This window comes from Corvus brachyrhynchos, unplaced genomic scaffold (assembly GCF_000691975.1).
Source record: "Corvus brachyrhynchos isolate BGI_N302 unplaced genomic scaffold, ASM69197v1 scaffold100, whole genome shotgun sequence".
Lineage (NCBI taxonomy): Eukaryota > Metazoa > Chordata > Aves > Passeriformes > Corvidae > Corvus > Corvus brachyrhynchos.
The window spans coordinates 1,730,389-1,745,058 of NW_008236230.1; the positions used below are offsets into that span (position 1 = coordinate 1,730,389).

General features: G+C 41.7%; 1 protein-coding gene and 1 long non-coding RNA gene across 5 annotated transcripts in view; one reads left to right on the forward strand and one right to left on the reverse strand.

Moving 5' to 3' along the window:
* Window positions 1–13,233, forward strand: part of F13A1 (coagulation factor XIII A chain) — a 191,889-nt gene extending 178,656 nt beyond the window's left edge. For all 4 annotated transcript variants that reach the window (XM_017746922.1, XM_017746923.1, XM_017746921.1 and 1 more), the window contains 4 exons: window positions 1–31; window positions 4,227–4,387; window positions 7,176–7,312; window positions 11,278–13,233. In XM_017746922.1, the coding sequence (XP_017602411.1) occupies window positions 1–31; window positions 4,227–4,387; window positions 7,176–7,312; window positions 11,278–11,422 (474 nt within the window). In that variant the 3' untranslated portion in view covers window positions 11,423–13,233. The remainder of the gene's footprint in view (window positions 32–4,226; window positions 4,388–7,175; window positions 7,313–11,277) is intronic.
* The window catches only part of LOC108449791, a 16,271-nt gene that overhangs the window by 1,271 nt on the left and 330 nt on the right, over window positions 1–14,670 (reverse strand). Inside the window, exon 2 of the long non-coding RNA XR_001866088.1 lies at window positions 2,183–2,187. This is a non-coding gene — a long non-coding RNA (uncharacterized LOC108449791). The remainder of the gene's footprint in view (window positions 1–2,182; window positions 2,188–14,670) is intronic.

Below are 14,670 nucleotides of genomic sequence, written 5' to 3' on the forward strand. Positions count from 1 at the left end.
TCTTTCAGTGCAAAACTGCAACCCTCTTCATGTAAGACTTGCATAGTTGTTTTATGTGTTATTAACTGCTAGGTTTTTCCTGTGTTATTAACTGTCACCAATTTTTCCACCCATGGGTAGAGTCAATTCTAGTAGCTATGGGTAGGATATTCTATTGGGTATCAGAAGGATCCAGTCCCTATTTTGGGCAGGATACCAGGATCATTTAAAGTTGAGGCTGTTTTCTTCAGGCTGTTTCTCCCTGCGTAATGCTCTTTTACGCCAAGCTGCATGTCTGGGAATTGTTAATTTTTCTTATTTAGTACAAAAGAAAGCAAAGGAGCACAGGTATTAAGATGCAAGGTATTGTTTTTCCTTTGAATTCCTTTATTTTCCTAGCAGCATCTCAGCAAGTGAAGGGGAAGTTCTAGTTCCACAGGGTGTCATGTACAGAGACAAAAAGGCGAATTTTTTGTCTTATCTGGTAGAAGCTGACAAGTTCCGAGTAGATTCAAGTGAATACCTGGCTTTGGAGGACTGTGTGATTCAGGATTTTGTATTTACAGTGATCTAAAAGGTTTATATATAATGAGAATATGCCATGATAGAACAGAGACATTTGTCAGCTGGGCAGGAAACCCAAAGGTGAGTTATCTTTACAGTTACAGCATTCACTTTTCCTAGTGCCCTCTGGAATGTGCTAGGGAGATCATGCCTCCCACTTCTCATCAGAGAAGCAGTTCCTGGCAGACTAACTCAGGAGGCTGTGGGCAGGTTTTTGCACTGCTCAAAGTAGAGAAGAGGGATGTTCTCCTTTTTTAACTTGGACATAATCTATCTGTTTCCTGTCAGCCATTGCAGCTGCAGTGTATTTAGGGCCTGCTGTACTTCCAAGTGCTACCTAGCAGGCTCAAGCAACAACTGATTGCCAATCACTTGTTCTCCTGACAGGCCTGTGTCCTTGGTCAGTATTTCCAGCTCAGCAAAAGTAATGAGAACGTTGTCTTACAGAGGCGAAGTAGAGGATCCTCCACTTGAGTTCCCTGCTCAGAGAGTCAGCAGCCATGACTTTGCCTTCTAGGCACTGCTACTGGGCAAATCAATCTTTCTGAGCGCAGCAGGAAGGGCAGGACTTTGGGACCCCGAAGGATGGGCCTCCTGAGCTGGGTCTGCTGCTGCATCGCAGCAACCCTGGCTGACCTCTGAGCTTTCTGTCTTGTCTACCTCATCCCAGCTCAAGAGACACTGTGAACCCTCTTTCCTCAAAGAGGGCGAGTTTTGTCTCAGTGAGATGCCTCCATGGGATCACCATTCCTATCAGGCCACAAAAAAGCCCACCTCTGCTTTCTTCCTAACTTTGAACCTCATCTGAAACTGCACATTTTATTTGGAGCTGAAATATATTCTGCAGAAAATAGAAGTCCACTGATAAGGATCTACTGGTGAAGGTTAATAAAACTTCTTCCTCTGGTCTGTAACAAAGCCCTGAGAGCTGCTTGCTGATTCTTTCTAACTCCCTGGATCATTTGCAGGGGGCCTGGAAATGGGCACTGAGTTGTTCCAACATATGCTATCAAAACACAGTGTGAGGGTTTATAGTGACTTACATCAGATACTGCAAAACTTTTGGAGACTTGAATAGGTACAGCAAAAAAATTCAGTTTCAATAGCCTTGGTCTAAATTCTGTATGGCTTCTTTGATGAGGGAAAATTCAGTCATCTTGTAGGAGAAGTGCAAATACCTGCTACATTTTCTGGCTGTGATTTGTGCTTGGTTCCAGGACTTATTTATGTCTGCTCTTGCATCAAAGGTCTGTGTAGGGTATTACTACCTAATATACAGCTTCTGCAGTGCTTTGAGGGTCACCTGGCTCATCTCTGAAAGAAATGAAATGAATAGATGTTTAAACATCACTGAGCATCATAATTCATTTTTTCTAATTCAAGTAAATGCTTTGAAAAAAGCTTCTTGAAATTGTGCAGGAAACTCTGAATCAAGTGATGCTGAGTGAACACAGACTGGGGAGAGGCACCTGAAAGAACAGAACATGTATTTTTATGTATGTGTACCAAGAGTAAGTCCCCATCACTGCTTCTGGCCAATGAGACATTTTTAACGTTATTCCCACTTTTCAAGGTGGAAACTTGCTTATATCTGAACTACAGTCATCAACTTGTGGGGCACTCTGTCCTGCAATAGGACAAAAACTCCTCACAAATTACACCATTTCTGAAGGTGATACATGAAATTTGAGCATGAATTCTTTCACCTTTTCCTTGGAAAGAAGTACGTGTGGAATCAGGAATAGTGTCTGAGCAGGTGGGCAGTGTGAAGGGAGGCAGTGTGATTATCTGCAAGTGCATGAGAACACTCTGTCAGGGGTGTAGTGGGAGAGTACTTTCTGAGGCACCCAAGCAGGATTTGTAAGCTTTGTTCAGGGCAAGAAACATGTGTGTGTGTATATGTGTGCATGTGTATATGTGCGTGTACACTTGTGTGTATACACGTGTGTGTGTATATCTCTATATATGTATGTATGTATATATGTAAATACATGTGTGTGTATATGTGTATATATATGTGTATGTATATATACAGAAGTAGCAAAGAATTACAAAGAATTACAATGCAATAAAGATGCATTGAAGGCATTCTTCCAGCCCGTACTACTAAAAGAATGAAGCAAACTAAGTTTTTAAACAGGAAACGAATGAATGTTTTTCAGAATAATGATTAAAGGAATTGTGTGGGTTGAAAACATCTTTGAGGATTTCAATAGCTTAAATCTTCCAGTGCCTTCAAAGGTGCTCTTGCATCTACTGAGTTATATTTAGTTTTCTCTTTTTTTTTAAAAGACTGTAAGGCAACTCAGTGTTGTGTCTCCCTTGGCTTTCCCAGATGCAGTAAGTGGTACTGGCAACTTACCAGCACAACCAGTGCTAAGGCAATGGAAGTCTATTCTTTTTTTTTCCCTGCAGTGATTAAATTGAAACAGAAGAGTTTGTCTTTTCTTCCATTGTAAAGTAAATTTCTCTTGGTTTGTAACTAATTATTTACTTATTTAATTCTCAGATGAGAAATACCTTGCCTGATTTATAATTTACAGTTAAGGGTATTATGGGAAATTCTTTTACACAAGATAAAAAGTGAGAGGGAGGAAGAAGGAGCACATCAAGTCAATTTAAGGCTGGCCTAGTAAATCCAGGTCAGGTGGCCACCAAGGGAATAGCTTTGAAACCAAATCAAGGAACTGGTTTTGATGTGAGTGGATCAAAAGAGTGAAAAGGGGTGAATGTCATTTACCCAACTGAGTTCAATTATCTCAGTGTTTACAGTGTATGTCACAAATACAATACAAATAATGGATAACAGTAATCATCATAGGTAGCAGATGGGAGATCTTGATGTGTTTACTACAGTTATAATGAATGTTTATAGAGAGAAGAGCTCCAGGTCTATATATTTTTCCTGGTCAGTTCGTTAGCAGGTTTGATTCTCTGCACCAAATTCTCACACCATTGTTGGCCTGGGAATTGCAGTTCAATATAGTTAAAATTAATGATTCCCTGCTTCTCAACTGTCTAGCCTACAGGGACTTGTTCCTTCCAATAATTATTGTCAGAGAGCATGTGAACGCTCTCTGGAGGGCATGCTGGTGACAGGAAGACCTTCTTGCTAAATTTCACAGGCAAGTCCAGTGTAGAACAAAGGCAGACATCCATTCATGTCCTGGAGAGCAGGTGATCTCCCAGATAGCCTGCATGGGTTCACATCCCCAAGTTGCTGCTCTGGTGGCATCCCTGTGCCAAGAAGAAAGGCAAAGAAAACACAGGAATAAAGTGAAATAGCAAACATTTACAGGAATGACACTCAAAAGCTGGTTTGGACCTTTGTGCCCAGTAGATATGTGTTTCCAGCCTTCCTTCTCACTTATTTTGTGGTAGCACCTAGAAACCTTCAACAGTCACCTGGGCCCATGCTGAGGGTACTGGGCAAAGGCTGTGCATAAACCCCACCCTTGGCCCTGGGAGCTCACAGCCTAAATGGAAAGAGGGAAAAATTAGAGGGAATATGGTTAAGTAAAGAAATGAAGTTAGTTTAGGGGAAAAAGATCAAAGCCGTTCTTTGACTCATAGTTCACCTTTTTTCCAAGGTACTCGTGTAACTGGCACTGGCCATGATGGGAGGAACAGTTAGTGATTAGATTGCTTCAGATGACTTTTTTCTTTCCTGTGTCTCCCCTCAGCCAGCTCTTTTGACATTGTGATCAAATCGAGTGAGTACATGAGTGACCTGCTGGAGCAAGCCTCCTTTCATTTCTTTGTGACTGCACGGATCAATGAAACGGGGAAGATTCTGGCCATGCAGAAGGCGATAGTCCTGGAAATTCCCACCCTGCGGATCAAGGTAGCTCAAGGGTGTGGTGGAAGGGATGGCTGTTCTCTACAAGGCTGTCATGCTGAATCGTGGGGTGGAAGAGTGTATGTGTGTGTGTGCACATTGGAGTGTCTAGCAGAGACCTTACAGAGCAGTGGCTAGCTGGAGTGTGTGAGGGTGTACGGGTGCATTATATAATGTACTGAGTGTCCCTACACTGAAAAGACAGCCAGACAGAGGCACTGGTAGTAAATACTGCAGTGATCTCAGTGGAGGAAAGAGGCGAAAAGATCTGAGAGAGCTGAAGACACTCAAAGGGTAAGAGAGATTACTCACTCAAGTTCTTTAACTACTTCAAAAGTCTATGCTATTTAAATCAGCACAGCACAGTGGCCTCTTGCTGAAGAGTGAGGAACACTGCTGTTGAAGTGATTTTGCTGGGAGAGCTTCTGCAGGTATTCTGGAAAGCTTCTCCAAACTTCAATGGGCAGCATTGATTTGGGACAATGTCTTAGGATTTCAGTGCTTTGCTGCCACTCTGACTGTACTGTCAGTGGTGTACCCTGAAAGCTGAAGCATTTCTGCAGACAGTGGTGTGGTACCCACGAAAATGGAGAAAAGTAATGCTTGTGATACTACAAGGAGCATGTGTTGTATGGCAAAGACAAGGCGGGGATTTAAACTTCTCAGTTCATAACTGAGCGTCCAAATAAATTGCAGTTTTCATAAGCACCAAACATTCATCTGCTTTCAACGATGGAATTTGGATCTGCTTTTTTCCTAACACTAGAAAAAAAAAATCAGAACACCTGTTCAGGAAGCTTTATATAAGCATGAATACAGCTTTGTAAACTTAGGACCTCAAAAAAAAATCTAAGTTTATCCAACTTTTCCCCTCTATATATTTACTTGAACCAGTGCTCAGGTTTCCATATAATAATTTATGTAGCAACTGCAGCCTTATGCAGAAAAAGCTTTTTAAAAAACATGGATCAAAACTATGGCAAAATTTGCTAAAAAATCTACTCGGTTTCATGGTCTTCAGAAATACCATGATGTTCTGATCAGGTAATTGCATTTTTAAACAAAATGGTTTTGGTTTACTGAGCATTCTAGAGAGGACGTAGACAAGACAGATAAACTCTACTTCAAATACCTATCTTCAAAACCCAAATTTTAAAAGTAAAGAATTCTTTCAATTCAATTCTTAAACAGAGCGTCTTATACATCATCTCAGATGTTCAACTTCAAAATAATTTATCCTCCCTGCTGTCCTGAAGAAAGGATTTTTAGCATATAGGATAGGCTGTTGTCCAAAACCTGTGTTTTCTAGTCAAACTAAGTTTCTCTCTTTTCTGTTTCTTTGTGATATATGAAAATACACTGAAATTTTAAAAGCTGGATTTTTTAAGATGTGTGTGTGTGCATGTGTGAGCATGTATTGATAGAGGAAATGTTGATTTATTGCTTTTTAAAGAAATTTGAGAAAGTTTATCTGTTTAGTTTTCTTGTCAAGTTTGTTCAGTGAACGTGACTGGCAGACCAAATTTCTTAATGTGAGAGTGAGAAAGAAGAATGAAAAATGTATCTCCCTCATGTCTTTGGATACACCTTTGATCTTTCTCTGTTGATCTAAGCAGATTGTCAGACTCAACAACTGAGGAAATTACACCATATTCTAACCTTGAGACCAGGTCACAAAAATAGGATCAGCAAATACATATCATGGTCTCAGCTGCATGTGAGACTTTGGGATGATTTTGAAGCACACCCAGTGATCTTAAATGGTCAATTGAAATAAGGAGGATAGAAGATCTCTAATCGGGCCAAGACTTCCAAAAATGCCACTGATTTCCTTTCGCACATTCAGATGGTCAAATGCTGTTGAGAGCTTAGATGTATCTCCTCCTGTACTCCAGTCATTTCATTGTTTTTTGGCACAGAGCAATCCCTTAGACCAGAGTCTATGCAGCTTTTTGCAAATGTCATACTTCCTTAAAACACCACTTTAAATTTATTGACAAGATACTTGTTCTTCTTAGTTACCATTCTCAAGGCCCTTTAGATCAGTTGGTGGGCCATGAAGTGGGCTGGCAGATCTGCCAGCCATAAGTTGAAAACCCTTTCCTGAGCAAAACAAATACATATATTCTGTGAGAAATGTTGAATTTTCAGGAGGGTGGAGAACCCCAAATCCCCATACATGTAGCCTTTGTTTAAAAACACATTTGTTTGGAGGTTTACTATTTTCCAGTGCAAAATGTACTGCTCTTTTGCTTACATAGGGTTTGGAGGAAAACTGGCCTTCAGGCCTCCATAGAGCACACATGCAGGGTTATAAAGCCTTCAGAGCATGAGAAGAGAATGCAAAAGCAAGGGGAAGATGGGCACGACATTTTTGAGGGTGCAACCACTGTAGCCTACTGTTTCTAACTTAGGATCTCCTCTGGAGCTTATGTCCTGAGCAGATCACTTCAGTGCTGCTGAGGAGCCTGAGGAGGGGGGCAGAGTCTGGGAGAGAGGCCCCCTCAGCTGGACTCACCCCCAGTTGGGCCGTCAGCTCCAGAGCTGTCCATGCAGATTTCTGGTTTTCTATGGAAATGAGGGCCTGCCTCTTGATCTGCCATGTGGTTTGAGGGAAAATTACAATGGGTGGAAAAATGCGCAGTGGTACCTATGAGCCCAGCCAACAATTTTCTTCTCACTCAGCTTCCTTTGCCTCATGCTGTTTCTCTGTGTGCTCCATTCTTCTGCCTTGCCAGTACTGTGTATCTGTTATTAGGAGTTTCTGGTGCATTATCCTTTCCTTGTCTTGCAGACCAAAGGTGAACTGGTAGCTGGTAAAGAAACGTCCGTGATTGTAGAATTCACCAATCCTCTGAAACAAACCCTGGAGAACGTCACACTCCGCCTCGAGGGACCTGGTGTGCTGAGAACAATAAAAAAGCAGTTCGGGTAGGGAAGAAAGCACAACCAGCTGGGAGTTTGTCCCCTGCCTGCTCACAGTAGGAGCTCACAGGAGACACTTAACTGATGCTGTGCTGAGTAATTTAATTCAAACACTCTCTCTGTACTTTAAAATCCAATACACAGGGGAGCTATAGGTCTCAACAGTCAGTAGAAGTCGGGCTATCCAGAGAGATTGTGAGAGCATTTCATCTGTTCAGTACCAGGGTTGGAGGAATGGGTAGTGTTTGTAGGTAGCTGCTAGCATAGCCCAAGTTTACTTTTTCACTGTATTACATTATTTTTAGCACTTGACAATAGCACCTACAAGCCGCTATCACAGAGAGGAAGATTTATCCTACGCTTGAAGTGTTTACTGCCGCTCACTCAGCGTGTGCAAATTGAGTCCTGTGCTGTTTTTCGGAAAGGGCTTTTCTCCGCTCATGTTAATCATGATTATACAAGAGGTTCAGGTACCTCAGATGATCTTTTCAAGCTTATGTCAAGACACAAAATGTGTGTTGTTTGCAGAGCCTGCTGGCATAACTGTGGCATGTGTGTGAGCACACAGCTCCCCCCAGTAGCTCCACTGCACAGGGCTGCCCTGGCATACAGGTGTGTTCCCAGCACAGGGCACTCCCAGACCTGAGGAAAAGGAAAGCCACCTTCATTATTCTCAGCGTCACACATCACGCTGACACCATGATACCCCTACGCTAAGCAAGTTGTAAATCCTCTTTCCATTTGAGTTCAGTGTTATGATCTTAGCATTAGCCAAGGGTATATAACGGAGAAACTTGGAAAATTTTGAGGCTATTGCTTACTCCTGGGCATCTATCTGTCTGGGCTTAGTATCTATCATTACCTGAGCTGATGGTCCCCAGGTGTGTGCAAAAGGAGTTTGAAAAATTGCCAGTGCTTCAGCAGCTTCATAAATTGTCAGCATCCTCTGCAGCCGGCAGGGGAGGCCTGAGCCTGACTACGCCTGGGACAAGGATAAAAAGATCAGAACCAATCTCCAGAGTGGAGCTGATAGAAAAATGACTGTGAAAGGGCAACATACTGTGTTTGCTTTGTGCACATGGTATGTCACAGGTGCTGCTGAGCATGACTCAGCATGGTCCACAAGAGTTACACAAGTTGTAGCAATAGCCATCATTGCTGCCCAGCCGTGCCAGCCTCCCCTGTTGTTCTGCATCCTTTTTGATCCAAAAGCTGCTGTGGACTGCCCTCACCTTCAAGGATGCAGAAATTATCAGGTGCATCAAAGGCACAAGAGTTACGGGAGAAAAATGACTCATGGAACACACGTCATTTTCCTTAGAGTCACCATGTTTTCCCCTTTTCAGTAATGCCCTTGGCAACATTTAAAATGGAAATGGATCAGCTTAGTCATTTTAAGATTTGACTTCTCTGAGATGAATGTAGGATGCAGGTGATACACACAGAGGACAGAGCAAGGGGCAGTTGTAGTTTATTTAAATAATAATCACATTTGTCTCCATGCATTCAAAGTGATAAATGGCTCCAGTGTGGTGATGGCTCAGCATATTATACAGAATCATTCATCACTGAGTTCTCTCCCAGGAAAATCAGATCAGGGTAGCTTTACCCCATTTGCAAAGAGAATTAAACACATTCTAGGCTTTCCCCACCCTTCCAACATTTCCCTGTTTACCAGGGACTGTTTCATATGGGGTGGAGCTATTACAGTTCTTTGTGGGGAAAGGTTTTTTGACCTCTGTGTACTTTTAAGGTAGCTTTTCTGTATCACTTGAGCAGCTCCACAAAACTGGTCATGTGTGACCCAGCTGATACAACATTACTCTGGCAATGTAACGGCCTGGGGGCTTCAGTCTTGACCATTCATAACGTCTATATATCGATATAGATATTGATATTTAGTTATTAGGCTCAGACAGATGAGGAGCATGAGTTATGGAAAAGCCTGTGGCAGCAGCAATTCCTACGTGGGGCATAGTCTTTGCATGACAAATGAGAATTAACCAGGCAGTGATGGATAGCACTAAAAGGATTATAGCCAAGCATACTTTCACACTAGCAGGTAAGCCATTTTGGGTGTTTCTATATGTCAAAGCTAAGCTAGTATTAGCATTTGTAGTGAGAAGCAACTTGTTTTAGAACAGTAGAGAGGCAGGAAAAGGTAGGTTTGGTTTCCCAGCACAGCTATTGTCTTCCTGCATGTGCACACACACACACACACACACATACACATATATATACACTCACACGTATATATATGTACTGAGATGATAGCACTAGAAAACAAGGATGATAGTGCTACCCTCTCTCACTGGAGCACTGCAAAGCTGTGGCCTAAAAACATTAATCCTTAGAGAATCTGGCCCCCCAACTGCTCAAGAAGTGCTCAAGAAGTCGGCACAGCAGACTTGTAGAATAACTTCTTCACTTTCCATTCAGATAATTCCTTGCAGATAATTCCCATAAACTCTAAAAGATATTTTACCTTCTTCAGCATTTGAAGTCATTGTTTTATCATGATGCCATTTTAGGGGGCATCTGGTGGATGCAAGCCAGCCAGCCGAGGGGAACAGAACCTCTCTCATTGAGAACAAAAATAAAAAGAGGGAAAACACTTGCTGGAAGTAGTCTGCACATGCTCACATCAAAAATATGACCTTCCTCTGCTTGTTTTTTCTAAAACTGGGTACATGCCCCAAGGTACCTCTATCTGTATATGCAAAATGCAATGCAGTGCCATGTAGAGATATCTAAGGTAACCTCTAAGGAGCTGGAATACCTGTCATTTTACCAGGGGCAGGCTTGCACTGAAGAAAATACTCAGGTGGGAGGATTCCAGGCTAGCTCATTTAGAGCTAATTAAGGTTTCTTGTCTTGTGGCAGCTTGTGCTAAGCCTGGGCAGACATTTCTGTCCTGACCCTGACATAGGACATGGCACCTGAGAACCAAATCCTACCAGATGAGAATTTGAAACAGTTACTGATTTACAGGCTTGCTTTGCTCTCACTTTGTTCAGTTGTTTTCAGGACACTGTAGCCACATGAGGTAAGAACACTGCTTGAACTCATAACCCTCTTATTTAATGCTGAGGAAAAAATCATTCATTGTCATAAATAGCTCCCCACTACACTACTTTGTCCATTGGTTCCTTTGGAGCAGTTGTATCCCAGCATCCCCCAAACACAATCAATCAATCAATCAAAAAATATCAGCCTTCAAAATCTGCACAGAAAACCTTGTGAAAGCACTGAGAAAACACAGAAACCCAATACCTGAGGCTGTCCATGCATCTTAATTGTAGCAAAAAGAAAAATTGAAAATCAAGAGCAGTGGAGAATACTGTTGTTTTATATATGAGTTATCAGGAGTCATAAATAATGTAAAAGAGTAACCACCAGCAGGACTCCCAAGAATACTTTGTCTTGTTTGTATGGACATGAAGAAGTCATCTGAAGTGGCTGCTGAAGAGATCTGCTGATGTTACCCCTGTGGCAGGGTGGTTCAGGGTAGGAATGGCAGAGGGGTTCAGCATCTCATCAGCCCTGCATAGGGTTCACAGGGAATGACCTGGACACTTCATAGCAAGGACTTATTTAACCATTTAAGGAATCACCATCAGGCTATAGGCTATAGTAAACAGGAAAAATTGAATGATAAATTAGAAAATATATATGTTAGCTATAAAGAAGGTCATTCTGAAAGTGATCATGAGAGGAAGTGACAGAAAGCAGAAGAAAATGGATTCATTTCACAAATTTAAAATTAGCTTGGAGGAAAGGCTAGACAAGACTTTAGCAGGGTCAGTTCTGAGGAATAGAAGATAAGAGAGTAATTTATATAACACTTATGAGGATGAGATAAAAGATTTGAGACATGTTATACTATCCACCTTCAGTTTCTTCAGTTGTGTGTTAGGCTGAGAGCATTGGCTGACTGACCACAATATTGAAACTTTTCTTTTTTTATTCAGGAGAATCCCGATGAACTCTACATTGACCTGGGAAATAAAATGCATCCCAATGAGACCAGGTTTACGAAAGCTGATTGCAAGCCTGAGTTGTGATGCTTTGAGGCACGTGTATGGTGAGCTGAATGTCCAGATTCAGAAACCATGAGCCAAGGTGCTGCCTTCTTCTCTCATTTAGCTGTATTTCAAACTATCATGGTATGGGGTGGCTGAGGGAGAGGTATGAATCTGCTTATTGTTATTTTTGTCATCCTTGTGCTGAAAAAATTTGATAAAGCAAACTAATTGGTATGACTGGGAAGAGCATAAAGAAAGCACCTGGATGCCAAGTGATTCAAAATTAGATACATGTAATTAAAGGCAATTCTAGGTCATATTATTCCTGTAGTTCACTTGTATTTATGGTCCTCGGCATTAGTGCTGCAAGGGAATTTGAAAAGCTCCATTCGCCACAGTAATCTGAACTTTAGTTTTAATTAAGGCCTGATATTTCACTGAAAAGGGAAGAAAAAAAATAACCCAGTGTTATAAATTCTTAGACTGAATTACACAGAGCTATGGTAGATCATTCAGGCTGCAATAGAAAAAGGTATTTCTAGCTAAAGGGTCTGCTTTATCTTACAAATTAATAGTGTTCTGGTTCATGGAGAGCTCACTTTGCTGGAAGCATCTCTCAGGATGTTTTATCTCCAGAATATTCTCAGCCCCTTGTTTCATCTTGCAGCTTCCCTATGCTGTTTCTCCTCCTCTTTCATGTGTGCAGGCACCCACACATACTCGCTTCATAGCCTCATCCCACCCCGTATGCTGTTGATATGTTGTTCCTCTACTTTGCTGGATGAAAATCCAGAGTTTTTCTGCCTCTGCTCAGAGTTTATCACACAAAACCTGCATTTGCTGGTCATATCTCTTGTGTATGATATGTTCTCTCCTCACCCTTCTCTGCCTTTTTTTCTCTCCTGAGCCCACCCTGTAGACCCATTTCCCATGAGTATGTCAGGGGTGTTTGCTGTCCCACAGCAGTCCAGGCTGGCAAATGGGATGAAGGAGAGCAGAGTGGAGCAGGGAGCCTGAGGGTCTTCTCCTGACAGTCCCACAAGCCTAGCCAATACCCTGCACTGGAGCTGGGTGAGACTGAAAATATCGGTATGAGTTTAGACTAAAACATGCCTGAAAGTTTCCAAGAATCATGGCTAAAGCAGAACGAAGATCTGTAACATGAGTAACCCCAAGAATACAGAAGGATAGAAACTCATCTGGGAAGGGAATAAAGATGTATCCTGAGAGTCAGAAACTTACACAAGCTGCAGCAACTCCTCCCCTCTGGCCACAGTGTCCGTAAGAGCATATTGGGTATTAACAGCACAGGGGAGCCAGCTGAGCTTCTAAACTTAAAAGAAACCTCTTGCTCTTTGAACACTGGGGCTTTACTGTATGGCCGTGTCATTTGGTGGTGAAAAGCAAGGGAGATGCCTTCCCTTCTGCTCCTCTTGTTGCTACACATTGCCCATGGTACCTCCTGCAAAACCTACAATCAGCTGTTAAAGTCTTGGGAGAGGAGAAATGCAGCTGCTCTTTTTACTGAAATGTGGGGAACAAAGCAAAAATTCATACCACCTCATATACTCTGGGAGTACCCCAGGATCCAGGAAACCAGGCTTTTGGGGGCTTTCACTTCAGACATGGACACACCTTCATTTTATACAGCTTATATGACCACATTAGAAACTTTGCAATGTCAAAGTCTCCCATATAAGTCCTGTGGGGTTGAAGAGACTGAACAGTGTGTTGCCAGTGCCAGGTGACAATCCCTGTTAGGTAATTAAGCAGTCTTACCAAGGTCTACATCTTCTAATAAAATTATCCATTTTGTGCTCTTGCATATAAACCTGCTTTCTATTCCAGACATTTTATAAATACAGTGTAATAAGAATTTAAAATAAAGCGTGTCTGATTGCACTTGTGTGTTGTGTTCTGTATTTTGATCAATTATTTCTACATAGTAGACACCAGCTGCTGCATCTTCATTGCAAAAATTTAAAAATTCACTTCTGAGCCATGCTAATAACAGTGTCTTTTTTGGTGCTAAGGAGAAAAACTTATATTTATTTAAATGGAAAAAAAAATTACAGGCTCAGTTTAACTCTTTGCCTTTGTTTTTCCTTCTGTTTCAACAACTGACTACCTAATGAATTGGAGAAGGTGATGATTTCCAGTGAGAACATCACTAGTGCCAGGAAAAAGAATCCCTGGAATTTGCTTTAACTTGTCAGAGACCATTAAGGCACCAGTTTTCCCCTAATGAAACCTTACCTACATCCCATTACTAAGAAGTGCTTCTCTCAGCTAAGTATTTCAGGACTTTTACTAAGAGACATTAAGCTGAATGACCTTTGCCAAGAGACAGGAAGTATTTTTATCTATAGTTTGTAGGTGGGTATATTGAAGTGAAGTGATGGCTGAGAACAGAGACCAGGGATGTCCACAGCCCTTGGCACCACCAGCCCACTCACTGTGTACCGAGATGCTTACAAAAACCTAAGGACAAAATGAGGATGGCCTCTAGGATTTCAGCCACTCGTCAGCCCCTGCATGGACTGTCACATGCAACACAGGTAAAACCTGACTGGAGAAGCAGGGAGTGTTGTGTTTGCACTTTATGTACACACAGGGTGTGATCAATCAGTAATGAGGACAGATTGGCAACCTCAGACCTGGAGGAGCTCTGAACCTGAAAAGAGTTACAGAGTTCAAATTCTTCTGCTGAGTGTCTTTTTTGAGTGGGCTGAACTTTGGGTCCTCAACGCAGCCATCACAGGTCAGAGATGCACTCGGGAGGAAACAGTCCAAACCCAAACCTCTACTTCCACAGATCTCACAGTCCAGCAGCTCAGAGGTGCCAAATGCAAACAAAAGTCACTCCTGAAAGCACACCTCATTTGTTACCAACTTGTTACATCCAAGCTGTGAGGCAGGTTGCTCCAACAGCCATCAATTTGTCACATTACAAATCTTGCTATGATCAAAAGGAAACACACCTTACAGGCGGACTGGGAAGAATATATCGTTGGTCTTGTTAAAGATAATCTAATCAGAGAATTATTAGTAGCTGAAATAAATAGGATAGAATTATATTCTTGTATTTTTATTACAATGATAATAACATTTATAGTCCAAATTATATTAGTGTAGCGGGTTTGGTTTGTAACCAGGCAGAAACACCAATTTAGTGTAGTGGTTTGGTCCAAAATACTCATTACTGTTTACCTTCTGTGAGATAAGAATTAGGAGAAAAGCAAAGCAGGCACCAAACTTGAAAGAATATAAAGAAGTTTATTAACAGACCTAAAAGAAGAGGGAAAAAAAAATCATACCACACTTTCAGGACACTTCACC